At 49.8% G+C, this 19,094-nt stretch overlaps 1 protein-coding gene across 2 annotated transcripts in view; it reads right to left on the bottom strand.

Annotated features, from left to right (window-relative positions):
- Positions 1 to 9,379, bottom strand: part of VASH2 (vasohibin 2) — a 39,386-nt gene extending 30,007 nt beyond the window's left edge. The window contains exon 1 of one of the 2 annotated variants that reach the window (XM_035010526.1): positions 9,033 to 9,379. In XM_035010526.1, coding sequence (XP_034866417.1) covers positions 9,033 to 9,308 — 276 coding nt within the window. In that variant the 5' untranslated portion in view covers positions 9,309 to 9,379. The remainder of the gene's footprint in view (positions 1 to 9,032) is intronic. The other variant, XM_035010525.1, reaches the window with a different exon arrangement.
- Between the last annotated feature and the right edge of the window lie 9,715 nt (positions 9,380 to 19,094).

Here is a 19,094-nt window from a genome sequence, read left to right as displayed (position 1 = left end):
AGCAAAGATTCCCCTCTTGCCATGTCTCTTCCCAGATAAGGGCAGCCCCTATGACTCATGAACACCCCCAGCTGCCCAGGCGCTTCTTCTTTTCCTCGCCTGCCCCTTGGTCAACACCCACTGAGTGTCTACGAGTGAGTGCACGAAGTTCTAACCACTGCTGGGAAAAGAAAGGAGCAACATCAGGCGAGGACTGGAAAGCGGGAGATAAGTGCCTCTTCTCAGGAATTTAGAGCTAAGACGCCAGCTCTGAGACACCAGGCAGCTCTGAGCACCCCTGCCAGTGAGGCCAAGAGCAAGAATGAGCAGGGGCTTCTAATCCAGCCCTTCTCTTCCTGGGTAGAAAGGGACGGTGTGTGCTTTCTTCCCCCTATATGCTTCTCAGTCTCATAAGCTTGGCCTCCGGCGGGGTGGGGCTATTGGTGACAGAGACACTCGGCCCCTGTGAGCCTGTGGAAAGGGGAGGCTCCTCCAGGCTTAAGCCACTTAGGGAGGAGCAGAAGGGGCCGCAGGACGGATTAGTTCATCCTCAATCCTCGAGAACACAGGGAAAGGGAGGCCCTGGGGATTTAGTGCTCAGCTGATGGAAGGTGAAACCGCCGGTGGAGAGACTTGGGGACGGTGCTGCGCAGCCTGGCTGGGCACCAGGGACAGACACCGCCCAAGGACATGCCCTGGCCCCCTCCCTGCTCTCCAGGCTCGGGCCCGCGCTGAGGCTGGAGGGCGCGCTGCCCCTGGGCCTGTGGCGGGGCCCCTTCCATACTTCCACGCCTTTCACACCTTCTACACCTTTAGCTGCGGTTACTTAAAATGCTACTTGAGGGTGGGAGGATGGGTTAGCCTGGTGGTGGGTATTGAGGAGGGCACATTCTGCATGGAGCACTGGGCGTTATGCACAAACAATGAATCATGGAACACTTCATCTAAAACTAATGATGTAATGTATGGGGATTAACATAAGAATAAAAAAAAAAGAAAAAAAAATGCTACTTGACATTCGTTTCCTCTCAGTGCTTCTCTTTTCTCTTGGCTTTGCAACTTCCTACTTCACAGCAACTGCCCCTCTGGCAGAACGGAGACCAGTCACACGTCCTGCTTCATGGCCAAGGTGCCGAGTGTGTGTGTGTGTGTGTGTGTGAATGTGAGGGGGTGTGTGTACATGCATGCACAGCTGTTCTGCAAACTACATGTGGTTTACAACATATCCACTCAAATCACGGTTCTGTCTTGGAGAGTAATTTTGGGGAGCAAAACGTTCCAACGTGACCATTCGCTCACGTGACCCTCCCACACACGCAGGTGCACGTACACACACACCGATGAAATGTATGTATTATGTATTATGAAATGTATCCTCGTATTTCTGCCCTTACAAACACTAGAAGTGTCCATCTTGTCCTTGCTTTTTGCAGTAACATCCACTGATCTACCCATACCTGGAATTCTGTGGAAGAAGGTGCCAGAGATTGCACAGAGAAGTGAGGAGAGAAGGGGAGATGTAGACAAACATTTCTTTAGCACCTGCTACATTCCAAGCTCTAGGTCAGGGGCAAGGGAACACAGAGACGGAGGAAGGAAGGAAGGAATGCTGTCTTAATTAGACAGCATTAAGGCACACGTGTATTTCTACACGGAAAAGTGCTATTTGTATCTATTTAATACAAAAGATGGTAAAAGCATGGGGAAGTGCCCCAAAGAATCACCGGCCACTTAAGGGATCCTCAGAGGGGTGTCTCTTGGCCAGAGCCCTGCCATAGCCACACGGACTTGGTTCAGAGGTGGCTACGGGGGCCCGCCACCAAGCCCAACAGAGCCCACAAGAGCCAGATGGTGGGGTGGGAGTCAGGCAGCAGCTGGTCCTCAGAATAGCAGCCCGATGGCGCCCAAGGGCTTTTAAAAACAGCTGCCTGGTTACCTCAGGCCCGGCTGAGAGTGCCGGAGCTGTGGCCACATTCCCCAAGCCCCAGCTGGGGATCAAGCCTGCAGTGGGGAGAGGAGCTGAGACAGCTGAGGGGCTGATGTCATCAGGCTACAACGCACCCTGCTGTCTGGGAAAGCTGGCTGGGGCTCGGGCTGGGGGCCGGCTCCCAACCAGCATCTCAGGCCTCCAACACGCCCACAGGATGGTGGACTATATAAACCAGGTGGGCTCCTTGGCCGGTAAGTATGAGACCAACACAAGATCCAAGTCCCCGCTCTGTCACCTACTCACTGTGGACCCTGTCCAGCTCCATGACCTCTTTAAGCCTGTTTCTTTCCTGATAAAACAGGAGAGTATCACCCACTTCAAACCTTCTGGGCTAGTTGTAAGGATTGTAGGACCTAATGTACAAAGCAGGCAACTTGGGACTGGCGCTCAGCACTCTGGAAGGGTTGGCTATGTTATCATTCATCAACAATGTGTTTTCGGGATCTAGACTGGGGAAGCCTGAATGGTCTTCACTTTTCTGGAACTGGAAGACAGAGTCAGCAGGGCCTGAGTCTCTGCACACACTCAACGTGGAACATCACAAAGATGCCTTCTCACCCCAATGGAAGAGAACATGTCCACTTCCCCCTGGGGACACATCTTGACCATGAGCTAATATCCTTAATTCATGAACAGTTCATACAAAGTTATAAGAAAACTCTTCAGGGGCACCTGGCTGGCTCAGTCAGTACAGCATGTGACTCTTGATCTCGGGGTCATGAGTTCGAGCCTCACATGGAGTGTACAGATTACTTAAAAAAAAAAAAAAAAGTAAACTCTTTGGGCTTTAATGGAAAAAAAATGGCCCAAAAGGTAGAAGAAACCCAAATGTCCATTGACAGGTGAATGGATAAACTTTAAAATGTGGTACAGGGGCACCTGGCTGGCTCAGTCAGTAGAGTATGTGACTCTTGATCTCAGGGGTCATGAGTTTGAGCCCCGCATTGGGTGCAGCTTATTTTTTAAAATGTGGTATATACATACAATGGAATATTATTCAGCCTTTAAAAATGACATTTTGACACAAGCTACGACATGGATGAACCTTGAGGACATGCTAAGTGAAATAAGCAAAACATAAAAGGACAAATATATGATACCTCTTACACAGTCGTCCCCCTTTATCCACGGGGCATACATTCTGAGACGTCGCCCCCCACAGATGCCTAAATCTGCAGATAGTGCCAAACTCTATCTATACTATGTTTTTTTCCCCATGCGTACATATACCTCTGACAACGTTTCATTCATAAATTAGGCACAGTGAGGAGATTAAAATAATCAATAAAATAGAACAAGTATAACAGTGTACTGTAATAAAAATTATGTGATTACGATCTTTCTCAAAATCTCTTATTGTAGTGTACTCACCCTTTTTGAAATAGGAGGTGATAAAATGCCTACACAATGAGATGAAACGAGGGGAATGGCGTAGGCATCATGACCTGGCCTTAGGCTACTATTGACTCTCTGACCACAGATCAGAAAGAGGATCATCTGGGGTGCCTGGGTGGCTCAGTCGTTAAGCGTCTGCCTTTGGCTCAGGTCATGATCATCTCAGGGTCCTGGGATCGAGCCCCACATCAGGCTCCCTGCTCCGTGGGAGGCCTGCTTCTCCCTTTCCCACTCCCCCTGCTTATGTTCCCTCTCTCGCTGTGTCTCTCTGTCAAATAAATAAAGAAAATCTTAAAAAAAAAAAAAGAAAGAAAGAAAGAAAGAGGATCATCTGCTTCCAGACGGCAGGTAACCATGGGTGACAGAAAGCATAGGAAGTGAAACAGTGGAGAAGGGGGGCCAACTTTATGAGGCACCCACAGTAATCAAATTCATACAGAAAGCAGAAGGGTGGTTGTCAGGAACTGAGGGGAGGGAGGAAGAGGCGTTAGCGTTTAATGGGTACAAAGTTTCAGCTAGGGAAGAAGGAAAACTTCTGGAGATGGAACACAACAGTGTGAATTACTTAATGCACAGAACTATACACTTACAGGGGGTTAAAATGGTAAATTATATGTTATGTATATTTTACCACAATTTTTAAAACAGTCATGAAAAGACAATTCACAAAAGAAATGAATACATATTTGAAAAAAATTTTCAAGCTCACTAATAATTTAAGAAATGCAAAGCAAAGGGGCACCTGGGTGGCTCAGTTGTTAAGCGTCTGCCTTCAGCTCAGGTCATGATCTCAGAGTCCTGGGATTGAGCCCCGCATCGGGCTCCCTGATCAGCGGGGAGTCTGCTTCTCCCTCTCCCTCTGCCTACAGTTCCCCATGCTTGTGTGTGCTCTCTCTCTCTCTCTCTCTGACAAATAAATAAATAAATAAATCTTAAAAAAAAAAAAAGAAATGCAAAGTAAAACCACTGCAAAATGCCATTTTCACCTCCAATTAGTAGAGATATTCTGAAATGTGGACACCTAATGCTGACGGGGATGCTCTTATAAGGCACGATGGGAACATAAATTGGTATAACCTTTTTATAAAATGCCACGGCACATTCTTTTTTTTTTTTCCTCCCTGACGGGTCCTAAGAGTCCCTCCTCATGTTATTTTCCTGCCCTGTTTCACCTGAAACCCCAGCCTAGATTTTCCATGGCCGTTCCCCTCAAGGTTCCTGCCTCCTGCCTCCTGCAACCAGCCCCTCAAGTCACAACCCAGCTGATGAAGGCGGAATCCAGAGGGAAGAGATCAAAACCAGCCTCTCTACACAGGCACTGTGCCTGTGGTCTGGGGTTGGGGACCCTGAGAGGTGGGGGCAGGAGGTAGGAGTGGGCCAGAAGGGAAGATAGCTGTTCACGAATAATGCAACCAGCCACAGGGAAGGCTTCTGTGGTCAGGCTCTCTCTCATCCCATTCTCGGCAAACACAATTACCTGTCCAAAGAATGCAGGGAGAAATGATGTGAATGGACATAGGTGTGTAAGTGGCATCCCCATAGCAAGAGACGGGGAAAGGCAGAAAAGGAAGCCCGGAGGCAAGCCAGAACACTCGGCACCAGGAATCTTTAACAAGAAAGAACAAAGAGAAAGCAAAGCTTTTTGCCGTCCCTGCTCTGGAAAACACGGGTGCCTGTGCAGACACCCCAGGCAGAAGAATCTTCTCTGGCAACTTGGAGAAGCAGCATAGAATATCACTCATGAGCCCAGGATGGACCCCAGGCCTCTGCATCAGGGGCAGCCAGGAACCTGTTGAAGGCGGCCTAGTGTGGAGCTCTGGGGGTCTCAACCTTGGGCCAAGCAGGAAGGACAGACCATGGTTCTGAATCGAGGACACAGGCAGGAGGGAGCTGCCTGCGTGAGCTAGCAGGGGGCAGGAGTGGGCCCTGACTGCAAACTCTCCCCACCACAGTCTCACACTTCTCCGCTCAGTCAAAGCTGAGTCCTCTAAAAGTGAATTCTTTCCCAATTTAGAAACAACATGAGAATGAGGCACAGAAACACGGGGTCTTTAAGAAACTATTGCTGTTTCCTGCTGAATCCATTCTGGTCACCCCTTGGAGAGTCCAGCTCAGCCAGTAGAGAAGTGGAGGAGCTGTTTCCTAGCACACGCTGCTGGGTTTTTCTGGGCCAGCCACTCTGCTTTTCCCTTCTCTTCCTCTATCATCCTCCAATGACTGCTGCTTTTTGGTACTTTCCCTGAAAAGCCCCGGACTTCAGCTAGTCAGCTGCTAGCTTGGACCCAGTAACCCCCAGGGGTGAGGCCTGCAGTCACATATTTAAAAGGTGGCTTGCGGGTGCCTGGGTGGCTCAGTTGGTTAAGCGACTGCCTTCGGCTCAGGTCATGATCCCAGGGTCCTGGGATCGAGTCCCACATCGGGCTCCCAGCTCAGCGGGGAGCCTGCTTCTCCCTCTGACCCTCTCCTCTCTCATGCTGTTTCTCTCTCGCTCGCTCTCTAATAAATAAATAAATAAAATCTTTAAAAAAATTAAATAAAATAAAAGGTGGCTTGCAGAGGAGGTGAGCCCCCGGACCCCCGAACCCCTCATCCCCCCTCCCGCCCCGGTAGGAGCACCTGGACCTGTGGGCAGAACTTCCCATGGCTGCTCACAAAATGTCCTGCAAAGAAGTATCATTCAGTCCTCCTCTTAAACCTTTGGTACCTTCCCCTGTCCTCTTTTGCTTCTTAGTCTATATTCAATTGCCAAAAAAGGTTAGTCTCCCTGAAACTCTCCAACCCTCTACCACCACCCAACACCCCTCTTCTGTACAAAGTCCTCAGCAAGACACTGGTAAAGGAGAAAAGGACACGGACCCAAAGGAAAAAGTCTGCCAAGCTGAGTGCAAGAACAGCCCTTGGACCAGAGAGGAGCGGCCCCCAGAACCAGGAGCTATTTTGAGGCTCTTTCCCATCTCAGGGGTCAGGTAGGGGTCAGGGGTTGGGGAATGTCAGGACTTGGGAGAAGGGGATGCTGAGATGGAGTTGGGGTGGGGGAGAGAACCAGCTATTATGATGCAATGTAAGAGAGAGAAATGTTAAGTTTTTTATTTAGGTTCAAAAAGCCAAGGTCCATATTTAGCCTGGGGTTTTCCTGGCTTGGCAGTTCTCATATGACTTCAGGTTACTGTGAAAAGAAAAGACAGTGTGGCTGCTATATAAAAAAAGGGAACTTTTTTTTTTTTTTTAAAGAACGCAGCATTCAGCCACAATAGTGGAAGCATCAGGTACGGGTCTCAGGGAAGAGTGATCTGTGTTCTTTTTTTTTTTTAAGATTTTATTTATTTGTGAGAGAGACAATGAGAGACAGAGAGCATGAGAGGGAGGAGGGTCAGAGGGAGAAGCAGACTCCCTGCTGAGCAGGGATCCCGATGTGGGACTCGATCCCGGGACTCCAGGATCATGACCTGAGCCGAAGGCAGTCGCTTAACCAACTGAGCCACCCAGGCGCCCCAGAGTGATCTGTGTTCTAAACCGCTCAGACAACATTGAGAATATTGTGTTTCATATGTGCTTATTTTAGAGGGCTGACTGGTGACAAACTAGCAAGTGTCCTAGAAAGAGGGTGAAGAGAGTGCTTTGATCTGGGAACTGTGACACTAAGACCCAGTGAAGGGAGCTGCGTGAGGACAAAGAACTAAAGGAAGATGCAGAATGACGGAAGCTCACGGCTCTGAGGACTTGTTCTAAGTCAACTCTGTTGTCTCATTGGAGACCTGGAGACGTACGGGTCATATCATCAAGGGACTGAAGAGCTGGAAAGAAATTTATGAAATCTGGGCTACTCCCATTTTACAGATGAGAAAACTAAGGCCAGAGATTTTAAGTGAGTGACTGAGGCCACAAAGCCAGACGTAGCACAACCAGGACTAGAATTTAGTCCCTTGATTTTTACTCCAAGTCCCATCCTTACTCCAAGAGCACTGTGTCGTAACATTCTCGGGAGCTGTGAGTAGCGAAGGAGGTAGATGTGTGCTGTTGTGATTCAAAGAGCAACACAAGAATCTGTGGGGACGTCACGCTGAAGATGAAGAAAGAATTTCTGTGCCACCGAAGAAAAGAGTTTCCCAATCACCAAAACCAAAATCTGGCCAGGCCCTGGGGCCAGCTGCCCTGTGAGGTGATGAGCCCCCCATCCCCATGAGGGCTCTGGAAAGAAGAAGGGATTCTGCCGAGAGGTGGGAGACCAGTCTCCACCAAAACAAACATTCCCTGATTTCCATGGAGGAAAGGGGTCCCCACACACAAGGCCAGGAGGAAGATGAAGCCACAGTTAGAAGCAGGGTCAGTGGTCAGGAGGCTGAATTAGAATGGCAGCATGGGACAGCAGGAACAGGCCTCTGTCCCCTGTGGCCACCTCTCTTCCATGCTTAAAGGGCTCCCAGGTCTTCCTTAAGTAAAGCAAGGCTCACTCAAGTAAGGACAAAATCTGAAGTCAGAACTACTGGCCAAGACCAGTGTTGTTCTCATGCTCAAGGAAAACCCAGCAAGGTAATTACAGCTGACACTGAAGCAGGAAAGATCCTCGTTGGGCATAATGAAGATCTCCTTGACCTGCTGTAAGAAGGTCTGTAAGACTGACTGCAGCAGGAAGCGTCCGGGCTCTGTCACTCCCCCCAAGGGCACACACAGCTCTCTGGCCTGCAGGGCTCAGATGCTCAGGTCACCAGATGCTCCAGGTTGGGGATTCAGCCAGAGGGCCTTTCAGGTCTCAGGTCTGGCATTTCTAGACCAGTCCAGGAATGTTCTCAGCCACATCAGTGTCCCCAGGGGCCAACGGAAACCATCTGCCATGCCATAACCCCCAGGCTCTGCAGCATTTCTCTGCAGCTTGCATTTTGAGGTCTCATAGAGTGATCACTGCACATCTCCCTCCCTCCATCTTACTAACTATATCCTCAGCCACCAAACTCAGTCTGCTCACTGGCTTCTCTCCAAGGTAGAAAGAGTTTCACTCCTGAACCTCTTTCTCTATCCAGTGAGACTAATGCATCATGTGCATTGGAAAGTCCCTTTCAAGCAATAGTCAAAACTCTTCTTTTTTTTTCTTGGAGTGCAGATAAGCTGGGAAAAGAGACAGTTCACTGCTTTGCAAGTTTCAGAGGTGAAAGTCACTGTCATGAAAAAAAAATTGGCAAAAAGTCTAGAAATGATTCACGCTGAGAAGTCTGACTGGTTGATTGCAAAATTCATTCACAGCCTGATAAATCATTTGCAAGGGAGAGACAGGGGAGGACTCAGAGTCTCCAAAGAGGAAAAGTAGGGTGGGATCCCTAGGGGGGCCTGTGCATTCTTGGCACGGCTGGTGTTACCTGGTGGCTACAGCTTTTGGTGGAGGAGGATGTACATGGGGGTGAGCAAACAGTTTGGCTGGAGATTCAAAGAACTCTTGGCATGACCAGACCACACAGTCCCAGGACAGGAAGCCCTCTACCTCTCCCTCCCCCATTTCTAGGGCTTCCAAGACAAACATCTCTATTAAGCAAAGGGGGTGGGGACTGGCCGGAAGAATGGGGAGCATAAGGGAGTTTAGAGCTGGACCAGGAAAATGGACATGGCCACTACTTGCTATGCAGACTGAAGTGCTCCCATCATTGCCCACCCCACCCCGTCCATCGAAGCCTCTGACCTTTGCCAAGAAGGTGGCGTTCCTGATGGCGCCCACCATTTCTCCCCCCTTGGGGTGCACCTTGGCCACGTGCATCCACATGCGCTCCCAGGTGTGGCTGTCGATGGGGAAGCCGCTCTTGTTAACGTGAAACAGCACCCCGCCGTCTTTGTCCTCTTCCTCCGAGCCCCCGCTGGTGGCGAGGCTCACGGGCCGCGCGTGGCTGCTCCGGGACCGGGTGCCTTTGGCGCCTTTGGGGTGGGGGCAGCGGTGAGTGTCGGCCGCGGAGCCGGTCATGGTGGGGCCGGGGCGGGGCGGGGGTGCGGGGGGCGCGCTGCGGAGGCGCCGGCGGCGGGGGGCGTGTGCGCGCGGGCGTGGCGCGGGGATCAGCGCCCCGCGGGGACAGCCTTCTCCATGCCTCTGGCTGCCGCAGGACGCGCGAACCGGGAGCGGCGGCTGGAGCTCCGCTTACCGGCCGAGCCTGAATCAGTGGAGACACAGCACACACCACGGGTAAGTGTACACCAGAGGAACCGAGGCGGGGGCCACTGTGTCCAACGGCGGTGGGGCCTCGGAGTGGCCCCGCGTCACTCCCCGCTCCCCCCACCCCCGCGCGCCGACAGACCCCCTCCACCAATTGCACACGAGCTTGCAGCCATGCAATTCCCGAGGAAGGCGACTCGAATTTTGCCCCAAAGCTTCACACACCCCTAGACACCGGGAGGGGGATCCAAGGAGCGTGGCGGGTGCGGAGTGGACGGGTAGGGAGAAGAAAGACAGCTCGTGCTGCGTGAAGGAGCAGGAGGTCCCCACAAGGCTCCACGCATTCCTTGGTGCCAGATGTGCCGGAACGTGCCGGCACGTGAGCGCCCGGGCTGCCGCGAGGGCGCAGCAGCAGCCTCGGCTTGCAAAGGCGGCCCCCTTGCCGCCCGGAGGCCCTCCCGGAGCCGGTGGGCGAGGGTCGGCTGCAGCCCCCAGGCGCCGGTGCAAGTGGCCCCACCCGCCCCTCTCCCCGAGTCCCAGCGCCAGGCACCCTGGGGACTGGCTGCGGGCGGGGCGCGAGGCGGGCGCGCCGCAGCTCCGGGACCCTACCTCGGGCCGGCGGGCCTCATGGCCGCGGAGCTTCTCCGGGCGGCGGGGGCGGCGGGGGCGGCTGCGGCGGCTGCGGCTGCTGCGGCCGTCGCCTCATTCCATGTCCCATTCTCGAATGTTATTCTGTGACATATAACCGAGTCACCGGGCAGCCGCCGATGTTCCGAACGCGTCCATTGGCCACCGCAACAAAGAGGGGCGGGTCCCGGGCTCGGGACTCTACAACCGGGAGCTCCGCGACGCTCTGATTGGCTCCGGGGCTTCCCGGGCAGGAGGGGAGAGGAGCAGGGGGAGCTGGGCGGCCACGCGAAATCCGATCGCTGTCTTGTCCTGGGAGCCCCGCGGCGCTGGAGCGTTTGTCCATGGGACTTAAGACCGAGTTTCCCCAGGGAGGGTGGCACTGCGAAGGTCTGCGACTGTGGGAACAGAGGAGAAACAAAGCCACCCAAGAAGTGACCCCGAGGTATCGGAGGGCTTGTCCTTAGAACTTCGTTCCCTGAGGAAGGCTGGACACAGTCACCTGCCCCTAGCAGGGAGTGATGGACAGTTTAGGCAGGGGCTGTCACAGGAAGGCACAAAATTAATTTTTTTTTTAATCTCACATTACAAATTTTCCAAAACCAACAAGGGGGCACAGTGTGTACCTTCTGACATTAGTCATGATTAATAAATTCCTTTTAAACCCATGCTGATATGCGCCACTAAAACCCAGGAAGTCAGTGAGGCCCCAACTACTCTGTCACAGCTAGAGTTAGAGTAGGGGCTGGAGAGATGCTTGAAAGCCATGGTGAAGTGGGAGCTTTTCCACACTCTCCACAAAACACTTTTGCCTTACGAACACCTTTTTTTTTTCTTAAGATTTTATTTATTGGGGCGCCTCGGTGGCTCAGTCGTTAAGCGCCTGCCTTCGGCTCAGGTCATGATCCCAGGGTCCTGGGATGGAGCCCCACATCGGACTCCCTGCTCTGCGGGAAGTCTGCTTCTCCCTCTCCCACTCCCCCTGCTTGTGTTCTCTCTCTCACTGTCTCTCTCTCTCTGTCAAATAAATAAAATCTTTTAAAAAAATAATAAAGATTTTATTTATTTTGGGGGGGAAGGAGCAGAGGGAGAGGGACAAGGAGACTCCACACTGAGCAGGGAGCCAGATGTGGGGCTTGAGCCCCCAACCGGGAGATCATGACCTGAGCTGATCACTCAACCTCCTCAGCCACCCTGGCACCCCCTCCCTTTTTTTTTCTTAAGAAAAAGAAAAGAAAACTGAGATGGGAGAGCACCAGACTACTGACCCAGGGCCAGGCTCTAAGTCCAGGTTTGTCACTTGGCTAAGTTGTGTGACCCAGGACAAGCCACTTGCCTGTTCTAGGCCTTAACTTCTCTTTCTGAAAAGAGTAGAGTAGAACACCCCCCACAAACTCACACACACACACACACCAAGTTCTTTTTTTTTTTTTTTTTTAAGATTTTATTTATTTATTTGACAGAGACAGAGAGAGCACGAACACAAGCAGGGGGAGTGGGAGAGGGAGAAGCAGGCTTCCCGCTGAGCAGGGAGCCTGATGTGGGACTCGATCCCAGGACTCTGGGATCATGACCTGAGCTGAAGGCAGCCGCTTAACGACTGAGCCACCCAGGCGCCCCACACACCAAGTTCTATTCTGGCTCTAAGGTTCTGTGATTCTCTGGTTTCCTCTCTCAGGGACACTCAGGAACGTGGCCATAATATCCTTTCTCTTTACACTCCCTGCCAGCTTTGGGAGGGTAAGCAGTTGCGGTAGCAATGCTAAGTTAACCTGGAATTAAGAACGTGGTCATCAAAGAGCTACTGATGGTGGAGGGCATGGTGAGTCGCCAGTGCAGCAAAAGCCCTGGAGTACAGCTGAGAGCCAGGCACTGCACACGGAGACCTGGGTTCTGGAAAGTGAGAACAATAATGTAGGTCCATGCAGACAGCAAGAAATGGGCCGATTCAGGAAATCATCTGAATGATGCAAGTGAAACAGAACCCTTAAAAAAATCAGGAAACTGAGAGAAAATTATCCTCTCACCATATAATTGTCTCAGGTTTCATTTCTCCATTGAAAGAACACATGCCTCAGTGAGTGTTCTGCTTTCTCATCTTGAACATCCTTCCTCTCTGCTCACTCATCTCTCCCATCCGCCCCTCTCTCCTTACTTCCTCTGAGTTTCAAGTCCAGGAGGCGATATGAGGATGAAGACCTGTGTGCACAGGATGAGAATTTGGCCTCACAATCCTGCAGGAGAAAATGGAGCTCTCAAAGCCCAAGTGATCAGTTGGCGAACATTGAAGAATGTCTGGCAAGTTTCACCTTCCTTGGCATCAATTCCTAGTGTCCCACTCAGGCCAAGTCCAAGCAAGTACAATTAACCTGTTATACCAGGGCCTGGATCCTGCTCTACCTGAATCAAATCCTATGGACCAGAGAGGGTCATCAGTTCATGTTTCCACTCCAGGCATCCCAGAACTCCCTGAGAGTTGGGGGAAAAGCTTTTGTTGGTCATCTCCAAAATTCCATCTGTCTGTTCTCTTCTTCCCTGGGGGCTGGGTGCAGTTGGGGCCCAAGTGACATGGCATATGAAGAGAACTAGGAGATTTGGCTACTTTTCCTGAAAGGTGCTAAGAAGGCTTCTGAAGTGAACTGTGCTGTCCCAGCAAAGGACTGAGAGGCAGAGGGCCCTTTTGTTGAGAATTCTTTTGCATTAGGGAATTGTGTTCATTGCATGGACCAGCCAACTCTATTCTTAATATCCTTGTGTATTTAGTGTTATGTAACACTGAACCCAGGCCAGACAGATGATGGGTTTTGAAAGTTCAAATAGTAAGAGTGACATGGCTATATATATATATATATATATACACACAGTGGGACGGAGCCAACTTTTGATTTGAACAGGGACGTGTGGTGACTAGAGGCTCAACCTCCGAGAGCATTTGTGGACATAATGACTGGAATAGCAGACATGTGTAGTGGAAGGTTTGGAGCAAGAAAAACGGGTCAAGGGGTGCCTGGGCGGCTCAGTCATTGGGCATCTGCTTTCGGCTCAGGTCGTGATCCCAGGGTCCTGGGATCGAGCCCTGCATCGGGCTCCCTGCTCAGCGGGAAGCCTACTTCTCCCTTTCCCACTCCCCCTGCTTGTGTTCCTGCTCTCACTATCTCTCTCTCTCTGCCAAATAAATAAATAAAATCTTAAAAAAAAAAAAGAAAGAAAGAAAAACGGGTCAAATAGTATCTCCTTTTTCAAGTGCCAGCTGCTGAGGTCTCAAAGATATTTCAGAGAAAATCCCACCTGAGGGATCGTATTTCTAGCTCCACCGCTCGTTGATGTTAATAGCCTCCGAACACACCGTGGCTAGACCTCGCCTTTCTCCATCGGAGCGGCTAGATGATGCATCTTAAGCAATCAAATCTTTTTGATCAATGAGAAACAGGAGTTGGGAGGGAGCTGGGCAGGTAAGTCCGCTTTCCGTCCTCCCTTCTGCGGACAACTCTGAGGCATGATTTTCCAGCAAAGCCTGTCTGGAGATGGCCTGCACGGCTGAGCAGACATCCCTATTGAGGGACCTGCCGCGGCTCTCGGCAGCCGGTCCAGAAGCAGCTACCAGTGTGAGAACACCCCACCTTGCAATCCTTCTCATCCTGTCCTCTCCCGGTTCCCTTTTTTGCTCACTCTGGCTGCCTTCCCCAGCAGATTTACTCGTTGCTTCAGATTCTGCTTTTCTAGGGAAACTGAGCTAAAACAATTGGTTCCACAAGTGGTTCTGGAAAGCACATGCTCAGGATGAATTTAGGGCTTGTATTGCCTCCCTGTCTGAAATCAGTAGAACCCTTTGCTGGTGACAAGAGGGAAGGCAAGAACTCTGATACGCAGGAGCACCTCAGCTTTCACTTGTGTTTAATTGGGGTGAATTTGGTGGAGAGCAAGACATTAGGAGATCGAGTGGCTGTGGCAGTCAATCAGTTTGGAAACAATGATAATTATAAGGTATGAGAGACTTTGGAAACAGAAAATGACAGGCTCAGCGCAGTTAATTACCCGCTCATGGAATGCTCTGAAAGCCAGAGAGCCTCCACGGCATGTTTAAGAGTCTTATTTCCTGCAACCGTAGTAGAGACTCTTAAAATCAAACCCAGGACCTGATCACATAGTAGCAGAAGTGCAAAGGATTCTAAATACATGGTCTTCACAGGCTTCCATGTGAGAGTCAGACCCCTGATAGGGAAGAGTGGGACCCAGGCTCCTGGAATAGGGCTGTCTCAGTGGATGAACATTCTTGACCCTTCAAATCCCTTGTGAATGCTCCTGCCCAGAGAAGACCTCCTTCTCCATGGCTTGCTCTCCTCAAGACCACTTACTGCCTCCACCAATACCCAGGGTCAAATGCTAGCAGAGCCCACACTGGAAAGAAGAAGTCCCACTCCAGGGAGAAACAGCATCCCGGCCAAAAATATTGTAGGGCTTAGCTAACATGCACTGGCAGGAACTGTGGAAACGTATGTGGATCCTGAAGATGTTATATTTGGGGGGTGGGTGTGGAGGGGAAAGCAGAAAGCTCATGGGGAGAATTGACTGATTTGGGGATACCCCTACAGAACTCAGCATTTAATGTTTTAGCAAGGATGCCTGGAGCTTGTCCTAATCCCCTTGTTTGTTTGGTTGGGTCTTTGAAGCCTGGGCTCAACAATAAGCAAAGTGGAAAAAGCAGACTTCCTTGTGTAGTGTAGAGGAAGGCTCAGAAGAGTCAGGAAGGAGGGAATAGTAGAAGGTTTTATTAAGTAAAGTTCAAGGACCGATCACCTGACTAGTTCTGTGGGCCAGCCACTAGGACACTCACTTCACTAAGGCAATAAAGGATGCACGAATAAGGAGGCAGTTGGTAGTGGTTATCCTCGTAGTCCAGGGGTGATGGTAGGCGGAAGGGTGCTGTATAAGTGGGCTGCCTACTATTAGCAAAGATGACAAAAATCCCCAAATTGCAGAGGCGAGGTGGGAGCACTTAATCAACAAAGACAAGGTGAACATATCACAAGAGACAGCAGGGTAGAAGAGCGATCAGGGTCACTTTCTCTGCATGGACTCATGCTGGCTAATAGATCATGGTGTTCCTAAGGGATGGGAATTCATATAATTTATTGTCCACACTGAGCTCCTTCTGAGAAGGAGAAGCTGTGCTAGTGATGATTACATGGGGACACGTGGTCTACACCAGGACAACCCCAGTCAAATTGACACCTATGGTCACCCGACCAAGGGTGGGGTGGAGGAGCAGCCACTCAGGTTATTGCTTGGTTTGTATAATCAGAAAAAAGAGCTGGTGAGCAGAAGGCTGACTCTGGTCACCATAGTGAAAGATCATAGACCCTCACCTAATTTCCAAATTTGGGCCAAATTTGGCCCAAAGCTATTGCCATTGCTGAGTGAGCCCAACTGGCCACCTGCAGGGACTGATGCTCAGTCTCACAACATTGCTCAGATAACCACCTGGAAGCAGGTAAGTTTATATGGACCTTCTACCTTGGAGATAGCAGAGAGGTGACTTGACCACAATCAATATAAACACCATATATGGGTTTGCCTTCCCTGCCCACAGGGCTCAGGGTGTACCACCATCTGAGAGCTTCCAGAATACCTTATCCGTTGACATGTTACCTTAGACAACATTCCCTCAGAACAGGAGACCCATTTTATGGTGAAAGATGGGCCAACAATGGGCTCATGACCATGGTCTACTGAATCCCACACCCAGAAACAGCCGACCAATAATATAGTAAAAAAGCTTATTGAAACTCAGTTCAGGCAAAGTGAGGGTACAACGCTTTGCCGAGTTGTGGTACCGTCCTCCAGGTTGTAATATGCTTTGAGCTAAAGACAACTGTGTGGCTCTCTTCTGGGAGATCGTAACTCGCCACAACCTTAAGGGGACCTTAATAGCTAGAAATAATGAATCCCGGAACTAAGGGACGGAGGTAGAGGTGGCATCTTTCACCATTACCGCCTGTGAACCACTTCAGGAATTGGTGCTTTTTGTCCCTGAAGCTTTGGACTCTGTTAGGTAAGTGGTTCTGGCTTCCAGGGAGATCACTCTGCCAGGGTATGCAGTAAGGTTCCACTGCCCTGGAGCTGAGACTGCTACCTGGCTCTTTTGGCCACTTCAGGCCAGAGGGCAAAGAAAGGAGTTAAAGTATAGTGATTCTAATTACCTCGAGGGGCCTGGATGGCAGGGAACTCAAGGAACTCACTGGGATAGCTCCTGGGAAAGCAATAATTTGGCAGTGATAGCCACTAAACTCAATAAAGGCAGTTCAATTAAGAGCGTCAGACCTTCTCCCGCCTATGAAGATGACCCAATCAGGCAACCCATCCGGATAAAGCAGCTGAAGTGTTGGACAAGAGTGAGGGAAGTCTAGAATAGGTCACGGAGAAGGGAGATGATGAATATTAATCACAGCCTTAGGACCAGCTCTGGTAGCTTGAATCAAGCTGACTGTAGCTCTACTCGTTGACTCTCTTCCCTTTGATCTTCTGGGAGATCGTAACTCGCCACAACCTTAAGGGGAACTTCATAACTGAAGGGATTTGTATCTGTCTTGGAAAAAGGGTAAATCCTCAAATCCGGACTGTTCACCCACCCTCACCAGTAACATGGACATTTAGTGCAGAGCTTCTGTCCTCCCCTGTCTTGTTGGGAATCAGTATTTCATGTTGGTTGAATGTAGTGGATGTGACTAGTGGAACCCAGGTCACCTCTTTGTGCCCTACCTGCAAAGAAAATTGGAGAGGAAGTTTTCCAGATTTTATCTTCAAGAAAAAAGACTCACATGGTGGGAAATCCCCCCAGACACAACCAGCGTGTTCAAAAGAGGCTACACAACTCTGAAACTATTGGGGATGTCTGATAGGATTAAGCAAACGAGTCCATGCCCTTATAGTGTGGGGCGACAGTGTTCTCATATGGAAGAGGGAACATACCAACGTGGGATGGGGAGAGGCAAAGAAGGACCCTGTGGGATGAACTGGAGTTAGAGGTATTGATGGGAACTCAGTCTTTCTAAATCCATAGCATGAATCTAATCATGAACAAGCATCAGACCTATCCAAAATAAGGAACGTTCTGTTTTTAAAACTGTATGGTTTAACTGTCAATGTAATAAAGGACAAAGAAAATCTGTGGAAATATTCCATATTAAAGAAGACCAAAGAGACACGGCAACTAAGTGTGACACCTGATCAAAAACTAGATCTTGACCTGCAGGGAAAAAGTGATGTGAATGATATTCTTAGACCAAGTGACAATATAGTAATATAGATGTTCAAGTAGATAAAAGTATTGTGTCTATATTAAGGGACACCTGGGTGAGCATCTGACTTTGGCTCAGGTCATGATCCCAGGGTCCTGGGATGGAACCCCAAGTCAGCTCAATGCTCAGCGGGGAATCTGCTTCTCCTTCTCCCTCTGCCCCTCCCCTGGCTTGTGTTCTCTCTCTCTCAAATAAATAAATGGCAATCTTTAAAAAAAAGTATTGTTTCTATATTAATTTTATTGAAGTTGATAAACTCTACTATAGTGATATCCAGGGACTATCCCAATTCTTATTCTGGGGAAATACACACCGAGGTATAGAGGGGGAAAGGGCCACTGACTCTCAAGTGGTTCAGAAAAAAACCCACTGTGTCTGTGTGCACACGTGTGTGCGTGTGTGTGCTCGTGCCCATGTGTACAGAGAGGAAATGAGAGAGGAAATAATGCAAAATGTTAACAGTAGATGAATCTGGGCAGAGGGTATATGGACATTCTTTGTACTATTCTTATACTCACCACTTTTCTGTAAGTTCGAACATATTTCCAAGTAAAACACTTCAAAAAGGAGGGGGAAAGATTAACCCCTGAGAACAGAGTAAATGTCTACTATAATAAGCCTGTGAGATAGGTGGTATCATTTCCATTTTACAAAGGAAGCAGCCGAGGTTTTAGAAGGTTAGGTAACTTGCACAAGATGATATAATTAGTAAGTGTCAGAACTGGGAATTACACTTAGATCCTCCCGATCCAGTGCTTTTCTTTTTCTTTTCTTTTCACTTTTTTTTTTTTTAATAGGAAGAACATGGACTTAAATGGTAATCACAGACAATTCCCAGATGTCCTTATGACCAAAAAGTTTAACTGTTCTGATGCTTCAAACTTTTCCTTCAGGAGGAGTCCCTTGTATTTCGGGCTTATTTGTTTTTCTAACTTATCCTCTGAAAAGGGGGTACCAGAGGGTGGGGGGCACGGAGGAGAATGAGAAACAGGATGAACAAGACCAGGCGAGCTACCAGGGAAGGGACTGCGCTGGCAGCAGCTGGGACCCTGGACAATGGTCCTTCCGACCAGATTTAGGGTTCTAAGGTCCTTTGAGGACATTTGGCCCAACGGAGCAGAAATTTAAGACTTTCTTGGATTACAGCTACTTTTCACCCAGAGAATAAGAGAATCATCTGCTGTAAAATTACTACCTTCTGTCACAATGGCACCTTTCAGAGGAGAAGCCTGTTGTCCCCTTCCAGACAGAGCATTTGAAGGCCCTGTGCCTACCCCTGAACAAAAATACCATAGACTGCATTGCTTTTCAACAACAAACGTTCATTCCGCACAGCTCCAGAGTCTGGGAAGTCCAGCATCGAGGCTCTGGCAGATTCAAGGCGCTGGTGAGGACCCACTTCCTGGTTCATAGACGGCCATCTCTTCTCCCTGTGTCCTCACATGGCGGAAGAGACAAGGGAGCTTTTTATAAGGGTGCCAATCCCAGCCATGAGGGCTCCACACTTATGACCTCCTTACCTCCCAAAGGCCCCACCTCCCAATACCATCCCATCGGGGGTTAGGATTTCACGAATGAATTTCAGAGGGACACAGACATTCATTCTGTAGCAGCAACCATCTTGCAAATACTTGGATTTGGCCTCTGTGGGATTTTCCTGAGATCCAGACGGAGA

The sequence above is a fragment of the Mirounga leonina genome, unplaced genomic scaffold, assembly GCF_011800145.1.
Source record: "Mirounga leonina isolate KUSES-001 unplaced genomic scaffold, KU_Mleo_1.0 Mir_154, whole genome shotgun sequence".
NCBI classification, from domain to species: Eukaryota; Metazoa; Chordata; class Mammalia; order Carnivora; family Phocidae; genus Mirounga; species Mirounga leonina.
This window is presented reverse-complemented; position numbering and strand designations above follow the sequence as displayed.